Below are 25,272 nucleotides of genomic sequence, written 5' to 3'. Positions count from 1 at the left end.
CCAACAGATACCCAGTAAAATGGACAGGAGTATTGGCTTTTTAACCTCCTGTAGTTCATCATTTAAAGTCTAAAACTGATTAATCCTTAATCTTTAAAAATAGAATCTTAAACAAATTTAAATCTTAAATGCCAGAGACCTTAATTTATGTACTAGCGGTATCAATATTTAGATACTTATGAAATTTTTGTTTTTCTTTTTAGACAATGCGAAGACACAGAAATGAAGTGACAGTTGAACTGCGAAAGGTAAGAGTGATTTGTGTTTAATAAAAAATAATTAGATTTTTTCTGATGTTAAAATTTTGTATAACTTGAATAATGAAAATACTACGGCAAATTAATGGGCATCCCTAAAACTACACAGCATAAAAATATATCATTAAATAATTTATAATGGTATACATTTATAGAAGCTTCCATTTATTGAGTTACCAAGCACTGTGTGAAGTACTTTACCACTGTCATTGAAATTCTCACAACATCTGATGAAGTTGCTATTGTTTTTTCTTAATAACCTCTTTCTATGTGGGCTGTGTGCTAGACAGAATTCCTCCACCTTCCTCATGTAGAAGTTCCATGTCCTTGTTAAAGACACTTTAAAAAAATAAAGTAGAATAATCTTATATCTTACCAATTGAATGCAACTGCTGTTAAAATTTATTTTATTTTCTTTCATTATTTTTGAATTACCTTCATTAGATTGTGTTTTCATGCAAGCAGATTTTATTTTAAGCAAATTTTAATTACCAGTTAACAAAGTGCACATAATAAATTCTGTCTATATACATGTACATTAAAAAAAATAGATTTGAAACTTACTTCTAAATCTTTGTGTTTGTCTTAGATTAGATTTTCTTGATCTAATTCACTCCTAAAACTCCTATATTAAATTATCATCTTGAAACTTTTCAGTTTTAGAAAGAAAGAAGGTCTTGATTCTGAGAGTACACACTCTCAGTGAGTCACTAGAATCAAATGGACCTGTGCATTTATTTACTCAATAAGTATTATCGTACCCACTTTGTGTTATTAATTTTTACTCAGCATCGATCTTATGCTCCTTGGTATAGTATATAGTTCCTGAGATCCATTCTCCTGTACCCCCTCTGCTCCATTTTTTATTAAATTTGAAAAATACTTGCTAATCCCATGTTCTTTCAACTCCTTAACTTCATGGATACTTACAGATTAACATCAGTGCAAGTTTTTTCAGCTCCTTGGGTCATTTGGACCAGAGAAGTGAACTAAGCCTTAGCTTAATAAAGTAAGGTGAGCTCCTTGCCAGTCGTAACACTTTGGACTTAGCTTCTTTTTCTTTTCTTTTTAACTTTTTATTAACATATAACACACCTACAGAAAAGTCAACACAACTTAAGTGTACAGCTTGATGAATTTTCACAAAGTGAACATATCTGTGTAACCAGCTCCTAGATCAAGAAAGAAACACTACCTGTATCCCAAGGCCCCTTCACAGTTTCTGCTTTCCCCCAAAGGCAACCATTATCCTGATTTCTAACATTATAGATTATTTTACATATTTTGCATATTTTGAACTTTATATAAATAGAATGGTGTGTATCCTTTTGTATCTGGTTTCTCATTCATCATGTAAAGATCATTCTCTGTAATAGAGCTGATAGGAATAAAATTGGAATTAAGTAATTATTCATTTATTGTTATCTCTTCACATTACACCAGCTCTCCCCAGATGTGAACCTTCACTTTCCCTTAACTTTTCATGCTTGGAATACAATTCTGAGACTTTTGTATTGGTCTTAGTATTACTCAGAATCCTCTCCTGTTTTAAGCATTTTTGCCCTTCTGATATGCTTATAAATCTAAGCTATTCACTTATATTTATATTTGGTGATTTGTTCCTTTTATAGTTGTGCTGCCCTCTGTATTTAATTTATAGAATTAAAATTTCTTGCTTATCAGAGTACATCTTTTTAAATACTCACCTTGGTTTCTTTAGAGACAGCTTTCTTATCTCTTCTTTTTTTTCCTTCTGGATAACATTATTTCCTTTCCAATTACTATGATTAATTCCTGAAAAATCCTTGTAGGAGGATCAAAATGAAATTAACTGAAGAAATCTCAAGCAGTTCCTTATTTCACATTTCAGAATTCCCTAAGTAAGCAGCAGAAAGTGACCCTTTCCTGAAACAAAGCCTATACTTCAAAGCTTACTTGATTTTGATATAATTCTCCAGAGGTGTGTAGAGCCCTTCAAAAGAAGATTCCTCCACTCTTTATGGTCAGAGTGTCTGCCTCTGATTTCAGCCTTGCTGTCTCTATTGCTCCATTGAGGAGACGGTCACAGCATTGTTATTACTGACATTGAGATTCTTGAAAATACAAGAAAGAGAGCTAGTTCCCAGTTTCTTGGATGAGCTCTACACACTTCTGTTAGATGGTAAGCTTCTAAAGTGAAGGTAGTAACCACACTCCCCCACCCAGCCCCGACCCCCCAACCCCAGTACTCCCAGGTCTCTCTCCTAGCCCATCCCAAAATGCCCAAATTCTGGACATGTAGTTGGTACTCATTACATGCTCATGTTCAAGAATTTAATTGAATTATGATATCTTAAATTTTTACTTAAATTTAAATCATTTATTGAAGCTTTAAGAAAAACACTTTAGATATAGAACAGTGCTCAGAAGCACTGATCTGTGACAAGTCAGGGAGCTTGTGTCAAAATGTTAAACAAGACACTGCTTCCTTTACCATGAAAGTCTTTCTGCCTAAATGAATGAATAATGGGACTAAATGGTGTGTTCATTTTCACAGTTGATTACTAGCACAAGTTCCTTATCTTGTAGCAAACCTACAACAAATAGTTCGAGAACGTTTAGCCAGTGACCATACTTTGAATAACACTGATACTGATCTATAAAAATTGAGGGTGAAATCTAGTTATTAATATGTAGTGCTTTACTGGCCTCAGACTCTCTTTGTTTGAACTCTTTTGTTTTCTTTTGTCTCCTTGATCTCTTGCTTTCTTATTTAATTAGGCCCTTATGCATCAACATTTACACAGAAGTCTGTATTTCTGTTTTATATCATGTTGTAAACAGAGTTACATAGGAATTAAATAACTTGTGTAAAGTCACACAGCTGAAAAATGGCAGAGCTGAGCTTTTAACCATTATGCTATAATGCCTCTCAGTGTAAATGTTTAAGTGAATAATGCCTTATAAATTGAAAATTGATCCAAAACCTGTCACTGGCATTTATAACTTTGGCACATTGTATTAAACTTGATATAATCTTCTCTTGGTGATTGATCAGTCAGATATGCCATAGTACTTTACTATCATTGGATCTGGGATCGGGGCAGGTTGAGTTCTTACATAAAGAAAAACACCACCAAAATGCCCATTGGACTGATCAGATCCAGTACTTGTTTTAGTTGTCTGACTTAAGTAAAATATCTCCTTTTTAAAATAGCCTAAATCCCCCATATTAACAAGCTAAAGAGGAAGCGTCATATGGTCATATCAATTGATGCTGAAAAAGCATTTGACACCTCATTCCTGATAAAACTCAACAAATTAGATGTAGAAGGGGATTACCTGGACTTGATAAACAGCATCTACAAAAAAACCCATAGCTAACATCATACTTAATGGTGAAAGACTAAATGCTTTCCCCCTAAGATCTGGGAACAAGACATGGATGTCCATTCTCACCACTCTTATTTATTGTAGTGCTGGAAGTTCTAGCCAGTGCTGTAAGTCAAGAAAAAGAAATAAAAGACATAATTTGGAACAGAAGAAATAAAACTCTCCCTATTTCTAGATGACATGATTATCTATGTAAAAAATGCTGAAGAATCTACAAAAAGGTTTCTAGAACTAATAAGTGAGTTTGGCAAGGTCACAGAGAACAAGATCACACATAAAAGTTAATCACCTATATGTGCTAACAGTGAGCTTGCAGAAACCAAAATTAAAAGCACAGTGCCATTTATTAGCACTCCAAAGAACATAAAATACCTTGATATACATTAAGAAAACATGTATAGGATCTGTATGCTGAATATTATAAAATGCTGATGAAAGAAATCAAATAAGACTTAAGTAAATGGAGAGGCATATACTGTGGTCATTGACTTAGTAAAGATCCCTGTTCTCAAATTTATCTGTTGTTATCAAACTCTCTCCAAGGTTTTTTTGTAGACATAGACAAGCTTATTCTAAAACGTACATGGAAAGGCACAAGCTCTAGAGGAGCTAAAATAATCCTGATAAAGAGTAAAATAGGAGCAGTTGCTCTACCCAATATTAAGGCTAATAGAATAGCTACAGTAATGAATACTGTGTGGTATTGGCAGAAGGATAGACATCAGTGGAACAGAGATAGAGCCCAGAGATCAACCCGTACAAAAACACCTAACTAATTTTTGGCAGAGGTGCAAAACTAATTTAATGGACGAAGGATAGCATTTTAAACAAATGGTACAGTACTAGAACAATTGGACATCCATAGGCAAAAAGAAAAGAAAAAGAACCTCAACCTAAATCTCACACCTTATACAAAAACACAAAATGGATCCTAGGTGTAAAAGTAAAGCATAAAGCTTTTAGAAACAAAAAATTGGAGGAAAATCATCAGGATCTAGAACCAGGCAAAGAGTTCTTATACTTGACCACAAAATCATAATCCATAAAAGGAAAATCGGATGTTAACAAATTTAAAAATTTTGCTCTGTGAAAGCCCATGTGAATAGGATGAAAATACAAGCTAGAGACTGGAAGAAAACCGCATATCCATTACAGGACTGGTATCTAGCATATGAAATGAACTCTTAAAGCTCAGTAGTAAAAAAAACCCCCAGACAGTCCAATTAGAAAATGGGCAAAAGATATGAAGAGACATTTCATTAAAGGAGATATACCAACAGCAATCATGCTGCTGCTGCTGATGATTAATGCATCATTAGCCATCAGGGAAATACGGACTAAGACAAACTAAAAGCCTGTATCAGAGTGGCTAAAATAAAAATATAGTGATAATACCAGATGCTGGTGGGGATACAGAGAAACTGGATCACTCATACATTGCTGGTGGGAATGTAAAATGGTACAGACACTCTGGAAAACATGCAAACTACTGATAGAAGCAGCAGCTTGCATGAACTTCTAGAGAATTATGCTGGGCAAAAAAAGCCCATCACAAAAAGATTATATACTGTATGATTCCATTCATAGAATATTTTTGAAATGATAAAATTTTGGAGATGGAGGACAGATGAGTGGTTATTGGGGGTTGGTAGGGGCCGGGAGGTGAGAGGGCATTTTCTGGTTTTGGAACTGTTCAGTATCTTGACTATAACGGTGGATACAAGAACATATACAGGTGATAAAATTGTATAGAACTAAATACACATAAACACACATACAGTGAATGCAAGTAAGACAGAAAATCTGAATGAAATCAGTGGATTGTATCAATGTCAGTGTCCTGGTTGTGACGTTTTACTATAGTTTTGCAAAGTGTTACCGTTGGGGAAACCTGGGCAAAGTGTACGAGGGATTTCTGCAATATTTCTTACAACTGCATGCAGATTTACAGTTATCTAAATAGAAGTTTTAATTAAAAAACCCTGAATTAGTAAATTAGAATCCATTTGAAAAGAAGAAAAGCAGCCATTTGTTAAGATCAGTTAAGTGATTCTGCAGGAACAATAATTTGTGTTAGGTTGTCAGATTTTTACCTGATTGATGAACAAGTAATGTTGGTTTTTTTGGTTTTTTTTTTCCTCCAATTTTCAGTTGAGGTATAACACACTGAGCAGAGTGCCCAAAATGTAAACATAATATATAAAACTCCTGGGTGAATATTCATGTAACCACCCAGCAGTAGTGTCACTTCGTAAATGTTTATATTGAGGGGAAGATCTATCTTGTGAGCATTTTTTTTCTACCTCTATAGAAGCATTTAGATGCAACCAGAGTTGGACTACATCTTAAAAAAAGCAAGCAGTAGAATATATTTTAAGAAACAGTCTCTGTAGCCACCACAGTCTCAGCTCTGCAGTCTCTGGGTTCAAATCTTTACTGATATTTCCCAGGTATATAATTTAGTTTAGCCAGGTTCTCTGTGTCCCCATTTATTCATCTGTAAAATAAAGATTTAAGTTTTACAGGACTAGCACTAGATAAAGATTTAAAACAATGAGGGTATTGCTGGGTAAAAACAAATTTAATTACTTACTTAAGTTTGAAGTGTGGCTCGTAAATAATTATCTGTCCTTCATCACATATGTAAGAAGTGACTGCTGACTTGTTCCATATATTTAGGTATGGGATTGCAAACTACTTTTTCAAGATGGAATGAAAAAGAAGAACTTTATATAGAGATTAATAACAGAATTTAAGTCAAAAAATATTAGGTCAAGTCATAAGAAATTGCCTGTAATTAAGCTTTTTGATCTACAAAGTGGCAATTCCATGTGGTTCAACCAAATGTCAGAAAACAGAAGATCTAAAAAGTATTAAATACATACATGGGATAATAGATTAATAATGGATTTCTAAAGGAACTTTAAAATGGATGTAATCTGTGTGTATGTGTTTGGAGATAAGGTAGGTGTTGAAACTAAGCCAGTTTCCATATCCTCTGAGGTCCCCTCCCACTTGACAAAAGAAAAAGATACCTTTTATAGGTGCTGAATTTATAGTACAATCTCTAAGAGGGTAAAAATCTCTAGGTGACAAGCAAAAGGACAGTTTAAGTTACTGGTTTTGGTGACGCCTCCTTTAATGGTTAATCACATCACCAGAAACCTGCCCAGAGACTGATTATCTTAACTTGGGTTGTACGTATTTTTTTGCTGAGAGTGAAGTATGACTTTCGTGCCCTAGGGTGCCCAAAATGGACTGTGTTAGGATGTTTTCAGTTCAAATATGAAGGTTGTTACTTAATTTTTGATAAAAGAAACAACTTACTAAGATGGTATAATAATACTAAACTTGTGTATGCCCAAATATATGTAAGCCAAAATTGACAAAACTACAAGCAGAAATTTGTCAAAGACATAATCATTGTGGGAGAACTTTTGTCAACAGTAAACACACTAGTTAACAGGAGATAGAAAGGGTAAATAGCTTAATATGTGACTATTATCTAATAAACACATATAAACCCCATGCATATTTGAAAATTGGTTTTGTGATAGTATAAAGCCATAGTTGCTACCCTGTGCAGTGAGGTACCATGGGGCCCCATAGTGAATCAGAGGAATACCTTGGGGTATTCTAAATTTTTGTGAGAAACATAGTGACACTTAACATTTCAGATACCACAGAATCATTAGATCTTGAAATAGTTCACAATTTAAACATTAGATTGCACTGTGTTTTTTTCAATCACATATTTTGTCTGAGTGAAATAAAATTATTTTCTTTTAACTTCTATGTTTTTCCCCCCAAATTACTATTGAGTTGTTTGGACCTAACCACCTAACAAAGGAAACTGTGGGGTACTTCCTTTGGCCTACACTGAGGCAGATAGACTGAGAAAGTTCTGGAAACTCTGGTATAAAGTAAATGTCAGCTAATTTCAGTGTTGTTCAGACTTTGTTCTCTGATCACAAAACAATTAAATGAGAAATCAGTGAATGAGATAGTTACAAAAACCTTGTAATTGTGGGAAAAAAGTAAGCACTTCTAAATACCTTGGGCATCAAGAAATCCTAATGGAAATTAGTTAATACCAAGGTATGAACAATAGGAAGATGCTACATGTCAGAACCTGTGCAATACAGTTGAAGTGTTACTTTACAAGAGAAGTTTATTGCAAGTAGAGAATAAAAAAATAGGAATTTAAGGGACTTACCTGGTGGCGCAGTGGTTAAGAATCTGCCTGCCAGTGCAGGGGATACAGGTTCAAGCCCTGGTCCGGGAAGATCCCACATGCCGCGGAGCAACTAAGCCCGTGCGCCACAGCTACTGAGCCTGTGTGCTACAACTACTGAAGCCCGTGCACCTAGAGCCCGTGCTCCGCAACAAGAGAAGCCACTGCAATGAGAAGCCCACCCACTGCAATGAAGAGTAGCCTCCGCTCGACACAACTAGAGAAAGCCCGCACACAGCAACAAAGACCCAATGCAGCCAAAAATAAATAATTAAAAAAAAAAAAGTACACCCATCACTCAGCACCCAGCTTCCTTGATTCTTAGCATTTTCCCATATTTGCCTTATTCTCACTTTCTCTCTGATATATGTGTGTGTGTGTGTGTGTGTGTGTGTGTATGTGTGTGTGTGTGTATATATATATATATATATAAATATATATATATATATACACACACACACATATATATATAGTGGCGTGGTGCCCCCTTACACCCCTAATACATCGTTAATACATCAGTTCATACACCTTTCAACGTAACCACAGTGTGTTTGTCAAGTTCACATAGATAAATTTCTACTATCCAATCCTTAGGCCCCCACTCATAGTTTGCTAGTTTTTCCCAATAATGTCCTTTATAAACCCAAGATCCAGTCCAGGATTAGACATTGCAGTTAGTTGTCATGTTTCTTAAGTCTCGTTCGATCCAGTAGTTCTTCAGTCTTTATCTTTTATGACAGTGTATTTGAAGAGTACAGACTGGTTTTTTAATAGAATGGCAGATTTGGGTTTGTCTGACTTTTCTCAGGTGGTTGTTATTACTACTACTACCACTACTATTATTGTTATTATTTTGGTCAGGAGTACCACCAAGGTGATATTGTTTTCTTAGTACATCAGACCAGAAGGCATACCATGTTGATTTTTCCTTTACTCTTTTTTTTTTTAATGTATTTGAAATTTTTTTTCTTTTTAATTTTTATTGGACTGTAGTTGATTTACAATGTTGTGTTAGTTTCAGGTGTACAGCAAAGTGAATCAGCTATACATATACATATATCCACTCTTTTAGATTCTTTCCCATATAGGCCATTACAGGGTATTGAGTAGAGTTCCCTGTGTTATACAGATTCTTCCTTTACTCTTTTTTTTTTTTAATGTCACCATTTTAAAAAAATTTTATTTATTTATTTATTTATTTTTTGGCTGCATTGGGTCTTTGTTGCTGCGCGCGGGCTTTCTCTAGTTGCGGCGAGCGGGAGCTACTCTTTGTTGCGGTGCGCAAGCTTCTCGTTGCGGTGGCTTCTCTTGTTGTGGAGCATGGGCTCTAGGCGCACGGGCTTCAGTAGTTGTAGCACGCGGGCTTAACAGTTGTGGCTCGCGGGCTCTAGAGTGCAGGCTCAGTAGTTGTGGCGCACGGGCTTAGTTGCTCCGCGGCATGTGGGATCTTCCCGGACCAGGGCTTGAACCCGTGTCCCCTGCATTAGCGGGCAGATTCTTAACCACTGCGCCACCAGGGAAGCCCTCTTCTTTTTCTCTGGATGATAACCTTTGCCACTTGGTCAAGATGCTATCTGCCAAGTTTTTCCTCTATAAATTAATAAGTATTTTGTGGGGAGCCACTTGGGACTATAAAATGTGAATGCAAAAAAAAAATGTGAATGCATGGATTTTCATATTTGTGAGTTGCATTAATTTTAAAATAATGTAAAATTAATTATTTGAGTAGTTACTAAAGAAGTATGCTGTGATATAATTTGAAGTTGGTAATCTGTTAAGGATTAACATATACATAAGCATCTGTTTAAACATGCTTACTTGTACATAGCACACAGGTAGATGTCATGCAGATAAGCCAGTAAGCTTCAGATGTCTATTTCTAGTTTTAATTTTCTATTTGATCTGAATTTTAACCTCAATATCAATATCTCATCAATAGCTTTCTATTGTAATCAAACACTTCTGTAAATATTGTTTTGAAGACTAGAAGGTCTTGAAATTTTAAATTGAAAAGAATCTTAGATATCATTTAGTGTTTTATCTAATTTATTTTGACTTAATCCTGTAGACAAACTAAAATCTTAGAGGAAATTTTGGTTTAATCTGTATATTATATAAAATGGCACAGGTTGCCATTACAAACAGTTGAAATCCCATAAAATGTAGAAGTATTCTGCTGTTACAAAAGCCAGATAGGGGACTTCCCTGGTGGTCCAGTGGTTAACACTCTGCGCTTCCACTGCAGGGGGCACAGGTCCAATCCCTGATTGGGGAACTAAGATCCCACATGCTGTGCTGTGCAGTCAGAAAAAAAAAAGAAAAAGAAAGGTTAAGATGATTTAAAAAACAAAAAAGAAAAGCCAGATAGCAAGAGTTTAAATCTGAGATTATAGCAAATAGATAGCATTTATGCTAATGAATTCCCATTCCCCCCACTCCCAACAAACATACAAACCTTAACATTTTAGAAGTAAACTCTTTTTCATTAAGCTGACTTCTTAATAAATTGCTTCAGGCAACCATTAGCAGTAAGCTGAAGAAAGCTAGCATACTAGTTGAAATATATTTGCTAGACTTTTATAATAATAATAATTTAAATTTAAAAATTTAAATCTTCACTACAGATTAGGAGGCACAGTATTGGTCAAAACAGTTGGTGCTTAATAAATTTTGTGTCTGTGCGTATGAATGCTGGCCTTTAAACCAGTTAATTTTGTTATCAAATCCAGAATGTGGCCTGTCATTGGTTTGCAGTATACACATTTAATTCATATTATCCTTATGTAGAGATTTTGTGTTTGTTTCATAGTTGCCTGATAAAGTTGAAATAATTTTAGTGGATTTTTCATTAACAGCAGCCTTCATGACTTCTTAGCTATTTATTGGTTGTCTTTCAGAACAAAAGAGATGAACACTTACTGAAAAAAAGAAATGTTCCCCAAGAAGAAAGTTTAGAAGATTCAGATGTTGATGCTGATTTTAAAGCAGTAAGTTACCTTGTTCTTATAAGGTGTTTTAAAAATAATTTTTATAATAACCAGAGAACTTCATTCTCAATGTAAGACCAGTTTTACAATGATAATTAAGGTATATTAACTCTTATCTTTAGTAAATAGATTATTCAATAAATGTAATTTTGCTGTTAAACTCTTTGCTGAACTATCTTTTTTTCTTTTGAAGCAAAATGTAACACTAGAAGCTATATTGCAGGTATGTTATTAATTTAATATTTTCATTTTGAAGTATTTTGAAATTGATTTTTTTTTAATTTCTGAAATTTACATTTGGTGTTGCAGAATGCCACAAGTGATAACCCAGTGGTCCAGTTGAGTGCTGTCCAGGCTGCAAGGTAAGTACTGATTTGTCCAGAGAGAGAATTAGGTGTCACGCCTAGGGTGTCTTAGCTCATAGCCTAGAAGTGACACATTGTTATTTCTGTTCATAGTTTGAAAATTATAGCAGTTAATTTCTTGTATTTCTTTTTCTAGAAAGCTATTATCCAGTGACAGAAATCCACCAATTGATGACCTAATAAAATCTGGGATTTTACCAATTCTAGTGAAATGTCTAGAAAGGGATGATAAGTAAGTATAGATTTGACTCCCTGTTCACTTTTTTCAGCTAACTGAAAATTTGTGATTATTATTTAACCAGTGGGTTCCATTTGGTTTTGCATTTATCACATTTGTCATTTGTCATGTATTTTAATGTAATTTTCTTATTCTGTGATCATACTCAGTAGACCTAAAGTGCTTCTCTTTTCAGTTTATGAAGTGTGTGTATATTTTCTAGGAAAATTTTAGCTTCTGTTTATTGTCTATTCTAACTTATCTCAAATATTTATAGTCTTTATTTGTTAGTTGGTTTTTTTTTTAAGTAATATTTTAAAACAACCCAAATAGTGTTTGAGTCACTCTTTGCTTATGAGTCTATATATAGATTAACCTCATGACTTGAGTCAACATGAATGGTTTCCAGAACTGAGTAGCTCTTTCTTACCCTGGGAGTATTCCAGCTGATCTACTGATACTCTGAGAAGTCTTTAACAGAACTCCAACCATGATTAGTTGTCTATCATCATGGTTTTTATTTGTGGTAAATTAAAAATAAGAGGGCAGATTATAATTTTCCAAAATAGAAAGGGAAAAACACCACTTGGTATCTTTTGAGGTACTGGCCCCATTTCTGTTAGTGTTTAGAGAGATCTCGGTGTGCTATATCTTAAACTTCATCAGTTTGAGTTAAGTGGGGAGAATGTAAGTTTCAACTCCAAAATACATTAAAACAAAGGCTAATTTTGCATTTAAGGGGCGTTTAGACTTGGGATATTTTGCTAAGTGTTGTCTGTGAGATTTTCAGGTGACTAGATAAAATGGTGGTATATAAATGTTTCTACTAAGGGTTTTCATTATTTAAAAATACTTCCTTCTGCTTTGATTATGTGCCACAACATCCCTCCAAAAGCCCATAACACTTTTTTTTTTTTTTTTTATCATATCACTTTTTTTTTTTTTCCACACACACACACACTGTATTTTATTTTTACAAGAGATAAATAGACTGACACCAAGCATTGTACATGGATGACCACAACAAAAGCAACAATGATTGCAATTACCAAACATGAAACACAGTTATACTATGTCATAATATTGACATTCAGTCCAGTAATCCTCCACTGTAACAGCTCCTTTACTTTGCAGTGAAAATTGATTTGTATATTCTTTTCCTCTGAGTCCTTGTGGGATTTTTTTTTTTTTTTTTTTTTTTAATTCAGACAGAAAGTCACAAAAATTATACTCATCCTCATCAGTTCACTCAGTCCCTTGTAATTAATTTCTTTTTTTTTTTCATCTTGATCTTTTGTTAGCACTTTTATGAGTTCATCAGTTTTTCATTAGAGTTCTGAAAATGCTTATTCATTCAGTTCAGCAGTACAGTCAGTTACCAGAAACCTGTACTTGTCAGAGTCTTTTCCATGAATTTCTTGAAGATGAAACCCTTTTATAGGAACATATTTGCAAAATCATCAGAGTACACCCAGAACTGTCTGTAAATGACAAAAGACTTAAACATGACCATGGTTAAAGATTTGATGAAAGTTCATAATAATGCAGTTGACAAGAAAATTAGTTATTTCTGAGATATACATTTTAAAGTAATAACTAGGATTATTACTTATAACATTATACCAGAACATATAAGATTTTTAGACATTTCCTGTAATGTCTGAAACATTTATATTAACATATTTCCATACATATTTCCATACAAATACAAATATAAGATTTTTAGAAATTTCCTGTAATGTCTGAAACATTTATATTAACATATTTCCATACATATTTCCATACAAATACAAATATAAGATTTTTAGAAATTTCATGTAATGTCTGAAACATTTATATTAACATATTTCCATACATATTTCCATACAAATACAAATATAAGATTTTTAGAAATTTCATGTAATGTCTGAAACATTTATATTAACATATTTCCATACATATTTCCATACAAATACAAATATAAGATTTTTAGAAATTTCATGTAATGTCTGAAACATTTATATTAACATATTTCCATACATATTTCCATACAAATACAAATATAAGATTTTTAGAAATTTCATGTAATGTCTGAAACATTTATATTAACATATTTCCATACATATTTCCATACAAATACAAATATAAGATTTTTAGAAATTTCATGTAATGTCTGAAACATTTATATTAACATATTTCCATACAAATAACCCAATGAAAGTTTAGTATTAGTTGTTTTGTTTGTTTTTTTATACTGCAGGTTCTTATTAGGCATCAGTTTTATACACATCAGTGTATACATGTCAATCACAATCGCCCAATTCAGCACACCACCATCCCCACCTCATCGCAGTTTTCCCCCCTTGGTGTCCATATGTCCATTCTCTACATCTGTGTCTCAACTTCTGCCCTGCAATCTGGCTCATCTGTACCATTTTTCTAGGTTCCACATACATGCATTAATATACGATATTTGTTTTTCTCTTTCTGACTTACTTCACTCTGTATGACAGTCTCTAGATCCATCCACTTCTCAACAAATGGCTCAATTTCGTTCCTTTTTATGGCTGAGTAATATTCCATTGTATATATGTACCACAACTTCTTTATCCATTCGTCTGTTGATGGGCATTTAGGTTGCTTCCATGACCTGGCTATTGTAAATAGTGCTGCAATGAACATTCGGGTGCACGTGTCTTTTTGAATTATGGTTTTCTCTGGGTATATGCCCAGTAGTGGGATTGCTGGGTCATATGGTAATTCTATTTTTAGTTTTTTAAGGCACCTCCATATTGTTCTCCATAGTGGCTGTATCAATTTACATTCCCACCAACAGTGCAAGAGGGTTCCCTTTTCTCCACACCCTCTCCAGCATTTATTGTTTGTAGATTTTCTGATGATGCCCATTCTAACAGGAGTGAGGTGATACCTCATTGTAGTTTTGATTTGCATTTCTCTAATAATTAGTGATGTTGAGCATCTTTTCATGTGCTTCGTGGCCGTCTGTATGTCTTCTTTGGAGAAATGTCTATTTAGGTCTTCTGCCCATTTTTGGATTGGGGTGTTTGTTTCTTTGATATTGAGCTGAATGAGCTGTTTATATATTTTGGAGATTAATCCTTTGTCCGTTGATTCATTTGCAAATATTTTCTCCCATTCTGAGGGTTGTCTTTTCGTCTTGTTTATGGTTTCCTTTGCTGTGCAAAAGCTTTGAAGTTTCATTAGGTCCCACTTGTTTATTTCTGTTTTTATTTCCATTACTCTAGGAGGTGGATCGAAAAAGATCTTGCTGTGATTTATGTCAAAGAGTGTTCTTCCTGTGTTTTCCTCTAAGAGTTTTATAGTGTCCAGTCTTACATTTAGGTCTCTAATCCATTTTGAGTTTATTTTTGTGTATGGTGTTAGGGAGTATTCTAATTTCATTCTTTTACATGTGGCTGTCCAGTTTTCCCAGCACCACTTATTGAAGAGACTGTCTTTTCTCCATTGTATATCTTTGCCTCCTTTGTCATAGATTAGTTGACCATAGGTGCGTGGGTTAATCTCTGGGCTTTCTATCTTGTTCCATTGATCTATGTTTCTGTTTTTGTGCCAGTACCATATTGTCTTGATTACTGTAGCTTTGTAGTATAGTCTGAAGTCAGGGAGTCTGATTCCTCCAGCTCCATTTTTTTGCCTCAAGACTGCTTTGGCTATTCGGGGTCTTTTGTGTCTCCATACAAATTTTAAGATGATTTGTTCTAGCTCCGTAAAAAATGCCATTGGTAATTTGATAGGGATTGCATTGAATCTGTAGATTGCTTTGGGTAGTATACTCATTTTCACAATGTTGATTCTTCCAATCCAAGAACATGGTATATCTCTCCATCTGTTGGTATCATCTTTAATTTCTTTCATCAGTGTCTTATAGTTTTCTGCATACAGGTCTTTTGTCTCCCTAGGTAGGTTTATTCCTAGATATTTTATTCTTTTTGTTGCAATGGTAAATGGGAGTGTTTCCATAATTTCTCTTTCAGATTTTTCATCATTAGTGTATAGGAATGCAAGAGATTTCTGTGCATTAATTTTGTAACCTGCAACTTTACCATATTCATTAATTAGCTCTAGCAGTTTTCTGGTGGCAGTTTTAGGATTCTCTATGTATAGTATCATGGCATCCGCAAACAGTGACAGTTTTACTTCTTCTTTTCCAATTTGTATTCCTTTTATTTCTTTTTCTTCTCTGATTGCCGTGGCTAGGACTTCCAGAACTATGTTGAATAATAGTGGTGAGAGTGGACATCCTTGTCTCGTTCCTGATCTTAGAGGAAATGCTTTCAGTTTTTCACCATTGAGAATGATGTTTGCTGTGGGTTTGTCATATATGGCCTTTATTATGTTGAGGTAGGTTCCCTCTATGCCCACTTTCTGGAGAGTTTTTATCAGAAATGGGTGTTGAATTTTGTCAAAAGCTTTTTCTGCATCTATTGAGATGATCATATGGTTTTTCTTCTTCAATTTGTTAATATGGTGTATCACATTGATTGATTTGCGTATATTGAAGAATCCTTGCATCCCTGGGATAAATCCCACTTGATCGTGGTGTATGATCCTTTTAATGTGTTGTTGGATTCTGTTTGCTAGTATTTTGTTGAGGATTTTTGCATCTATATTCATCAGTGATATTGGTCTGTAATTTTCTTTTTTTGTAGTGTCTTTGTCTGGTTTTGGTATCAGGGTGATGGTGGCCTCATAGAATGAGTTTGGGAGAGTTCCTTCCTCTGCAATTTTTTGGAAGAGTTTGAGAAGGATGGGTGTTAGCTCTTCTCTAAATGTTTGATAGAATTCACCTGTGAAGCCATCTGGTCCTGGACTTTTGTTTGTTGGAAGATTTTTAATCACAGTTTCAATTTCATTACTTGTGATTGGTCTGTTGATATTTTCTGTTTCTTCCTGATTCAGTCTTGGAAGGTTATACCTTTCTAAGAATTTGTCCATTTCTTCCAGGTTGTCCATTTTATTGGCATAAAGTTGCTTGTAGTAGTCTCTTAGGATGTTTTGTATTTCTGCGGTGTCTGTTGTAACTTCTCCTTTTTCGTTTCTGATTTTATTGATTTGGGTCCTCTCCCTCTTTTTCTTGATGAGTCTGGCTAATGGCTTATCAATTTTGTTTATCTTCTCAAAGAACCAACTTTTAGTTTTATTGATCTTTGCTATTGTTTTCTTTGTTTCTATTTCATTTATTTCTGCTCTGATCTTTATGATTTCTTTCCTTCTGCTAACTTTGGGTTTTGTTTGTTCTTCTTTCTCTAGTTTCTTTAGGTGTAAGGTTAGATTGTTTACTAGAGATTTTTCTTGTTTCTTTAGGTAGGCTTGTATAGCTATAAACTTCCCTCTTAGAACCGCTTTTGCTGCATAACACTTTTTTAATACTATCATATATATTTTCTATAACAAGATTTATTTAAGTAAAAATAAGTTTATTTCAATTGTTAAACAAAAATTCTATTTACCTCTACTTTTAAGGCCCTCTTTTTGTTCTTGATTTGCTTTTCTTTCTTCTTCTTCTTCTCCTTCTTCTCCTTCTCCTTCCTCTCCTTTTTTTTTACTTTTTGGTCTTTGGCATGGGCTCATTTGTGTGGGTGTATCTGTGAAATACAGCATATATACAGAAGAATATGCTAAAATGTATGCAGACCTGTGTAACTACCACCCAAAGTAAAAATAGAAAACTACCACCAGTCGGTGGTCTCGATCTGACCTGGTGAATTTGTCATGGGAAATTGTGTCATAATATAAGAGGCCCATAGACTTTGGAGCCAAACAGACCTTGGTTTAAATCCAGGGTTTGTTGCTGACCAAAACCCAAGTAACATTTGAGCCTCAGATACCTCATCAATAAAATTTAGGTGGTTGTGAGGAATGAAAATAATATAAACAAAACACTATACAATATCAAGCATATAATACGTATTCATTTATTATTTACTTATTGCACTCATTATTTATTTTTTCTCTGTCTTCTCTTTTTTTCAAATGACATCTTAGAAGACTTTCTCTAGCTTTGTAATTGTATTTTTTACATCTTTATGTTCTCTCATTTAAGGCCCTCATTGTCAGTATTTTGCCAAGCCACCTAGCCTAGTTTAATAACCCTTCTTCTTCTAGTCTGAGACAACATAAACTGTCTCATCATCTTTGATCTTATCATCCCTGTATTTCTCCTCAGCCTCGATACCCTCTTACTTCTTGCCTTTTGCCAAAGTTCATCATGTAGTTCTTGTCTGCTTCTTCATTTTCTCATCTGTTCCATCTTTTTAACCTCACCGCTTGCTGTATCGCTGACATTTATTCTCCTTAAAACCTTTTCCTTCTCGGATCTCTCTAACCTTTTGATATTAACAACCTCACTCTCTTTCTCTGATATTTACAGAGTTTCTTCTAAGTCCCTAACCTTTGGCTCCCCTTGGTTTTTGCTCACTACCACCCCCTCCTACCTTGGTATTCTATTTAAAAGAATTTGTGTTTTTCAGCTATCTATCCTAACAATGTAGATAATTTCTTAACAGATTTTTCCTACATTGGCCTTTAATCTTTTTTATCTATTCTGCATGGACTCCAACAGTGTTTTTTTTACTTCACTTTTCAGTAACACTCTATACTTAGTATGTCTGTAGAATAAATTCCAAGTTCTGAAGCCTGAGATTTGAGTCCTACTCCCCATACCACACACACAAACTTAGGTAACCTACCCTTCCAGTTTCATCCCATGTTATATTTTTGCATACCTTCTTGGCTTTAGCTCTCTTGATCCCTTCATAGTCATCTGTACACATCATGATCATCCCACCCATGATACTTTTATTTGTATTTCCAGCTGTCAGTGCCTTTCTTTCTTTATCCCTCTTTGAAAATCTAGTTCAGTTTTCCCTTTCTTTGTGAGGTCTTCCATCACCATTCCAAATTATAATGATCTCATCCTTTCAGCAAAATTATGTAGCCTTGTAATATCTCTGGTATGTAAAGCAGATGTTGTAGTGGAATCACAGCTCTAAGACCTGTCTAGAGGTTGTGGCAGTGATTCAACTGAGATGATGAGGGCTTCAGCTAACACAGTGATATTAGGGATGGTGCTATAAATATAAGAAATATTTAAGAGGTAAAATTGATATGACCCTATTGATTAGATGTCTGTGGGAGAGGAAGGAGTCAAGGAAAATAATGACTGGCTAAAAGTTGCAACTACCGGACTTCCCTGGTGGTGCAGTGGTTAAGAATCCGCCTGCCAATGCAGGGGACACGGGTTCGAGCCCTGGTCCTGGAAGATCCCACATGCTGCAGAGCAGCTAAGCCCGTGCACCACAACTACTGAGCCTGCGCTCTAGAGCCCGCGAGCCACAACTACTGAGCCTGTGTGCCACAACAGCTGAAGCCCGAGCGCCTAGGGCCTGTGCTCCACAACAAGAGAAGCCACAGCAATGGGAAGCCTGCACACCACAGCAAAGAGCAGCCCCTGCTCACCGCAACTAGAGAAAGCCCATGCACAGCAATGAAGACCCAACGCAGCCAAAAATAAATAAATTAAAAAAAAAAATGTTGCAACTACCAATGGACATAAAGAAGTAAGTTTATATTGACTGACTTTGAGAGCAAATGAGACATTCAGGTGGAGATAGCCAACAGGCAGTTGGACATAATAAGACAAAATTCAAGGACAAGGTAAAGGATAACCGTATAATCTGCAGGTCATAAATGTAAATGGTAGTTATGTGTCTAAAGATTTTTTATTGTTTTTTACAGTCCTTCATTACAGTTTGAAGCTGCGTGGGCATTAACTAATATAGCATCAGGAACTTCTGCACAGACTCAAGCTGTTGTACAGTCTAGTAAGTAAATTAGTTAATTTAATTCCTTACTTGCTGGACCCCTTTTTTTTTTTTTTAAGGGAAGGAAGTGGTGTTTTATTTAAAAATTGTGAATATTATAAGTTACTTATAATAGTTGATATCTTTCCTATAGCTATCATTAATCTATCATTGAATAATTTTAATTGTGGTTACTAAAAAGTGAATAAGAGTTTTATCTTTTTGGGTCAAGACCATCTCCTAATAATAGGGTTTAAATTTTCTATTCCTAATGTCTCCAAGGTGCTGAATAACTTATGTCTTTTAGCTTGTAACATATATTTTTAAAATTTTGCTTACCTCAAGATGGGCTAACTATTATTAGCATGTTGACCCAAACTGTCAATAGCTCTTTGAAAAAAACTGGATGTCACCAGGTAGTCTTAAAGTGTGGGACACTTAACTGACTTCAGGTGGTACTTAAGGTGATTCTAGTAGTAAATTCTAGTAGTAAATGATATAGCAATAAGTTACATTGAATCAAGTAGTGAGAATACTATTTTCTTTCACTTTTGTTTTAGATATTTCAGTAATGTCAAAGAGAAGATTTCTAGGTAGATGTTAGATGTAACAAAAAGGGAACAGCAGATTTTAGACTAGGGCTTTCAATAGAGACTAGTAGGTACAATTGAATAACAGTGTTTTGTTTTCATTTTTAATTTTTTGGTTATCTTCTATGTGTGGTGATTGATACTGGTATTCTATTTACAGAAGTGATGAATAAAATTAGTTAAAATACAAATGTGAGTCGATTCAAACCCTCATACATTGCTGGTGAGAATGTAAAATAGTGCAGCCTCTTTGGAAAACAGTTTATTAAAAGGTTAATCATAGAGTTACCGTATGACCCAGCAGTTCCCCTACTACATGGAACCAAGAGATATGAAACCATGTGCACAGAAAGACTTGTACAGAAATGTTTGCAGCAGCATTACTCATATTATTCATAATAGCCCCAAAATGGAAATAACCCCAGTATCCATTAGCTGATGAGTAGATAAACAAAATGTGGTATACCATTGAATACTATTCAGCAATAGAAAAAAATGAAATACTTATACATGCTATAACATGGATAAACCTCAAAAACATTATTCTAAGTGAAAGAATCCAAACAAAAAACTACATATTATACAAGTTCATTTATATGACGTGTCCAGAAAAGGAAAGTCTGTAGAGACAGAAAACAGTAAATGGTTGCCTAGGGCTGGGGGAGAGAGTAGTAGGACTTCTCTGGGTATGGGATTTCTTTTGGGGGTGATAGAAATGTTGTAAAATTAGATTGTGGTGATGCCGACACAACTCTGTGTAAATACTAAAACCATTGAATTGTACACTTAAACAGATAAATTATATTGCATATAAATTATATCTCAATAAAGCTATTAAAAGTGTGAGTCAGTTTTAATTTAAATGTTAAATAAATAATACAGGTAGTGCAGAGATACAGCTAAAAACCTAGAGGTAGTGCACAATTGACTGAAATTTAAGAAAAAGTCATCTAGCTTATGCTTAGTTTCTACAGGTAATGAATATGATACCAGTGTTTTGGAATTCGAGTTAACACATAAGTTATGTAAAGAGTAAGGATTATAATGATAAATTATCTTGAAATATAGGGTAGGCCTGATATGGGGATAATCATTTCTTTAGTTAATCCCATGTCAGCAATTGGATCATATTGACTAAAGTATTATATTCTAAGGTTACATGTTCAGGGTAGAAATTTTTTTTAATGAATTATAGGAAAAATTTTATGCTGCTGTTTTCTTTTAATTAATAATATAATAGCAACTTCTAGACACTGTCAATAGGTCTGTTACTTGAATACTACTAGGGGAAAACACTAAAATATATTATATTTAGGGTAAAGGTATTTGCCACATTTATTCATTCAGTGAATTATCATTGGGCAACTATAGTGTGCCAAACTCTGTATACAGGCTGAAATCTATGACTCTTCAACATTTTGCAGTGTAAATATTAGTTTTTCTTTATTATAGATGCCGTACCTCTTTTTCTAAGACTTCTCCATTCACCACATCAGAATGTTTGTGAACAAGCAGTATGGGCTTTGGGAAACATTATAGGTAAGTTGAATTTAGGTTTGAAAAGACTCCAATTAAGTATCTTAATTAACTTTTTTCCTACATTGGCATAGCCATTACACACTATGTTTCCTCTAATTTTAATGTGGGTTGACTACCTTCTTGTTTCATAAATACTAACTTAAGATTGTACCTCTTTGAAATGGATATGCAATTTGCTATCAGGATTGGTAGGTTAAATTTGTGTTCCCCAATCAAAATCTGGAGAAATAGCAACACCTGATGCCCTTGACTAATGGTGAGGAAACATAGAACATCAGTGTCCCAACATGAGCCATTGCATACATTTCAGACTTTCTCATCCTGAATGTAATTTTTTTTTTAAATACAATTTTCATTTCTGTAGGTGATGGTCCTCAATGTAGAGATTATGTCATATCACTGGGAGTTGTCAAACCTCTTCTGTCCTTCATCAATCCCTCCATTCCCATCACCTTCCTTCGGAACGTCACATGGGTCATTGTCAATCTCTGCAGGAATAAGGATCCCCCACCGCCTATGGAGACAGTTCAGGAGGTAAATGAAGAAATGCAAAGGCCAGATGGTATATTTTCCCTATGTTTATGCTTTAGATTTTCATGCACAGGGAATGAAATAATGTATATACTGATTTCATTGCAGGTATGAGATATTTAAGTAACGTATAATACTTAATTTTGACTCCTGTGAAATAAAAGTTGAGACTCTGTGGCACCAGAGTGAATGTCAGTCCACCCTAATTCAAGCAGAAAAATACAAAAGAAGAAAAAAATCTCAGTTTTATTACTACATTGCACTGTTGGTTTAACACTAAAAAAATAAGGGATTGCTACAGATAAAACTGGTCTACTTATATGCAAATGTTCTTGAGTGAATTTGCATTAAGTCCAATTGAAATTTCCCTTGATTCCTGACAAAATTAGTACTCTTAATATGTGGCATGCTTTGTGTTAAATCTGCTAATTAAAGCAAAGTAAAATCTTTGCTATTTACATCTAATTTGTAAATGGATCTGAGTATTTTAAGTTTTAAAAAATCCTATGTAACCTTTAATCACTTGACTGTGCAGAGAAATATTGACTGTGAATCTTTAATCTTCATAATTGATATCCTTCACAATCTTCTGCCACCTCTTGCCCTTATGGAAGGGGTACTTAGTGATTCTCCCTGCTACTGCCCCCTCCCTCCCAGGTTTAAAAGAAGATCTGTAATGCCTGAATTCAACAAACTTTATACTTTATACTGGTCATAATTTTCTTGACTAAATCTGAGGTCAAAAACTTTAATTTGACTCAAGTAGCTAAATAAAATCTTATTTTTACTTTAAGCAGATAAGTGAGACAATGACAGCAGTTTTAAGAATAGCTTTTTAATTTTTTTTAATAATGCACTAGTTTTTCTTTTTAATATTTATTTTACTTATTTATTTATTTATTTATTTTTGGCTGTGTCGGGTCTTAGTTGCGGCATGCGGGCTCTTCGTTGCAGCCCGTGGGCTCTGTAGTTGTGGCGCATGGGCTCAGTAGTTGCAGCGTGCAGGCTTAGTTGCCCTGTGGCATGTGGGATCTTAGTTCCTCGACCAAGGATCGAACCCACGTCCTCTGCATTGGAAGGCGGATTCTTAAAATAGCTATACTACATACTTGCATCTCCATTCTTTCCAGTTGACATATGTCATAAAGAAGGTTATTGAAAACAAATGTTTTTCCTTTAAGGTACATTAATCTCTGCCAGACTTACTTGAATATTTCAATTAGACATCTGAAATATTTTTTTGGTTTTTTCAGATTGAATTTATCATATTTTTATTTTCCTAATAGAGATTCAAACAAACTTAATGTTGTTTTTCTTGCCCTGCAAATAGTATTTACTGCTTTTTTTAATCACAGTTATTCATTTTTACAAAGATGTCTTCATCAACTCTAGTATTATTTATTGTTTGTCTTCTTTCCTCAGATTTTGCCAGCATTATGTGTCCTCATATACCATACGGACATAAACGTAAGTAAAGCAGAAGCTTAGATTTGGGATTTTGCTCTGGATGGGACTGAAAGGGTTTTTATTATTATTTTTTAAAAGGGTTATTTATTCTTATGCTTTTAATAAGTGTCAGCATATATCTTAGTAACTTGTCAAGCTTCCACAATGTATGTGGTTTTCAGAAACAGGATTAAAGTTAAATTAAGTTTGTATCTTACATCATTCAGATAGCAAAAATGCTAACTTTAGAGAAATTATCACATTTGTAGTTAATTTAGTTATTTGTATCATAATAGTAGTGTTTTAAAGTATTAATATTTATAAAGTGGTAAAAGCTTTATAAAGCTTCTTCATATTTTTTTAAAATCTCATTTGATTCTTAAAATAGGTAGGCTAGATATTATTGTCCCCATTTTACAGAGTAAGAAACTGGGCCTCAGGGAAACATTAAGTGACTTACCCGAAGCTGCAGAGTTTGTAAGGGTCACAGTCGGTATTTAAAACTGAGATCTTCTGATGACAGATCGTGTTTACTTTCTGTGAAACCACACTAACGCCCATGCTACAACCTTTTGAGATACAATATTGAAGGATATCAAGTATAGTTTTATTTTTATTTTTTTAACATCTTTATTGGAGGATAATTGCTTTACAGTGGTGTGTTAATTTCTGCTTTATAACAAAGTGAATCAGCTATACATATACATATATCCCCATATCTCCTCCCTCTTGCGTCTCCCTCCCACCCTCCCTATCCCACCCCTCTAGGTGGTCACAGAGCACCAAGCTGATCTCCCTGTGCTGTGTGGCTGCTTCCCACTCGCTATTATACATTTGGTAGTGCATATATGTCCACGCCACTCTCTCACTTCGTAAAAATATGGAACGCTTCACGAATTTGCGTGTCACCCTTGTGCAGGGGCCATGCTAATCTTCTCTGTATCGTTCCAGTTTTAGTATATGTGCTGCTGAAGCGAGCACTCAAGTATAGTTTTAAATGCAAAGGCATCTTTACATGATTTGTTCATTACATGAGATTTAGTTAAGCAATTACTATATATATGCCGGCAAATTTTTTATCAGGCAGTCTGAAAATTCTCCTGAATGTAGCAAGGCTAAAAGTTAAATTCTTCCACAGAGTAAAACAATGGATAAATTTCAGTGAAATTTCAGTGAATTTAGAACTGATTCTAGCATTGATCTAGCATTAATTTGGCTTCTAATGTTCCAACTAAGATCTCTTTCTGATTTGTTGTATGTTTGTGTTTTTATAATCCTATCTTTGTTTATACACACACACACATAATATGTATGTATGTGAGTGTCAGAATTATGTGTGATTTATCATTGGGATGAAGAAAATGCATCTTTGCTAACATTTCTCAAGAGGCAGTGTATAGTTCCTGTATAAATATTGAACTGCACGTTTCGCTAGTTAATTTTAGGACTTAAAGTTCTTAGGAGGGTGTCTTTTAAAGGTAACTAAAGTAACTTTTTATTTGTGAAGTGTTAGCCTGAACTGTCATAAAAATTAAGTGAAAACTGTTTAGTTATATACTGTCCGGTTTTCAAAATGGATGTAAAAGTGACTTAGCAACAGACGTAAGTTAATAAATATCTTAAAAGAAAGGGGGAGGAGGTAAAATTCTTTTTATAAATGTATTTGTTGTTATTGAATGCTAAATTTAGTCCTAAGCTTTCTGAAAGCCAAAATTAAAAGGCAAATAAGCAAAATATCTGATATTTCCATCAAGACATTTCCCCTAGGACATTATGGAATTGATTATAGGCAAATAAAAGCTTCCACCACCTATTGGTCTTGTTAATTTGAAAGCTAGAGGTATTAAAGTGACGAAGTACTGTAGTTATAAGTATGTTTATCGAGTTTAACAAACACAGATTGTTCCACTT

General features: G+C 34.3%; 2 protein-coding genes and 1 non-coding gene across 6 annotated transcripts in view; 1 reads left to right on the top strand and 2 right to left on the bottom strand.

Moving 5' to 3' along the window:
• SETDB2 (SET domain bifurcated histone lysine methyltransferase 2) overlaps positions 1-25,272 on the bottom strand; it is a 306,643-nt gene that overhangs the window by 19,567 nt on the left and 261,804 nt on the right. The gene's annotated exons all lie outside the window — the stretch shown is intronic.
• The window catches only part of KPNA3 (karyopherin subunit alpha 3), a 175,850-nt gene that overhangs the window by 130,527 nt on the left and 20,051 nt on the right, over positions 1-25,272 (top strand). For all 4 annotated transcript variants that reach the window (XM_028161743.2, XM_007193730.3, XM_007193731.2 and 1 more), the window contains 9 exons: positions 204-248; positions 10,761-10,850; positions 11,044-11,073; positions 11,160-11,212; positions 11,352-11,447; positions 19,191-19,276; positions 21,298-21,384; positions 21,749-21,918; positions 23,338-23,382. In XM_028161743.2, the coding sequence (XP_028017544.1) occupies positions 207-248; positions 10,761-10,850; positions 11,044-11,073; positions 11,160-11,212; positions 11,352-11,447; positions 19,191-19,276; positions 21,298-21,384; positions 21,749-21,918; positions 23,338-23,382 (699 nt within the window). In that variant the 5' untranslated portion in view covers positions 204-206. The remainder of the gene's footprint in view (positions 1-203; positions 249-10,760; positions 10,851-11,043; positions 11,074-11,159; positions 11,213-11,351; positions 11,448-19,190; positions 19,277-21,297; positions 21,385-21,748; positions 21,919-23,337; positions 23,383-25,272) is intronic.
• Positions 24,236-24,342, bottom strand: LOC114235488 (U6 spliceosomal RNA). The gene has a single exon (XR_003621651.1). It is a non-coding gene; the product is annotated as a U6 spliceosomal RNA (small nuclear RNA).

This window comes from Balaenoptera acutorostrata, chromosome 18 (assembly GCF_949987535.1).
Source record: "Balaenoptera acutorostrata chromosome 18, mBalAcu1.1, whole genome shotgun sequence".
NCBI lineage: Eukaryota > Metazoa > Chordata > Mammalia > Artiodactyla > Balaenopteridae > Balaenoptera > Balaenoptera acutorostrata.
The sequence above is the reverse complement of the archived record's forward strand: the minus strand, read 5'-3'. Positions and strand labels throughout refer to the sequence as shown.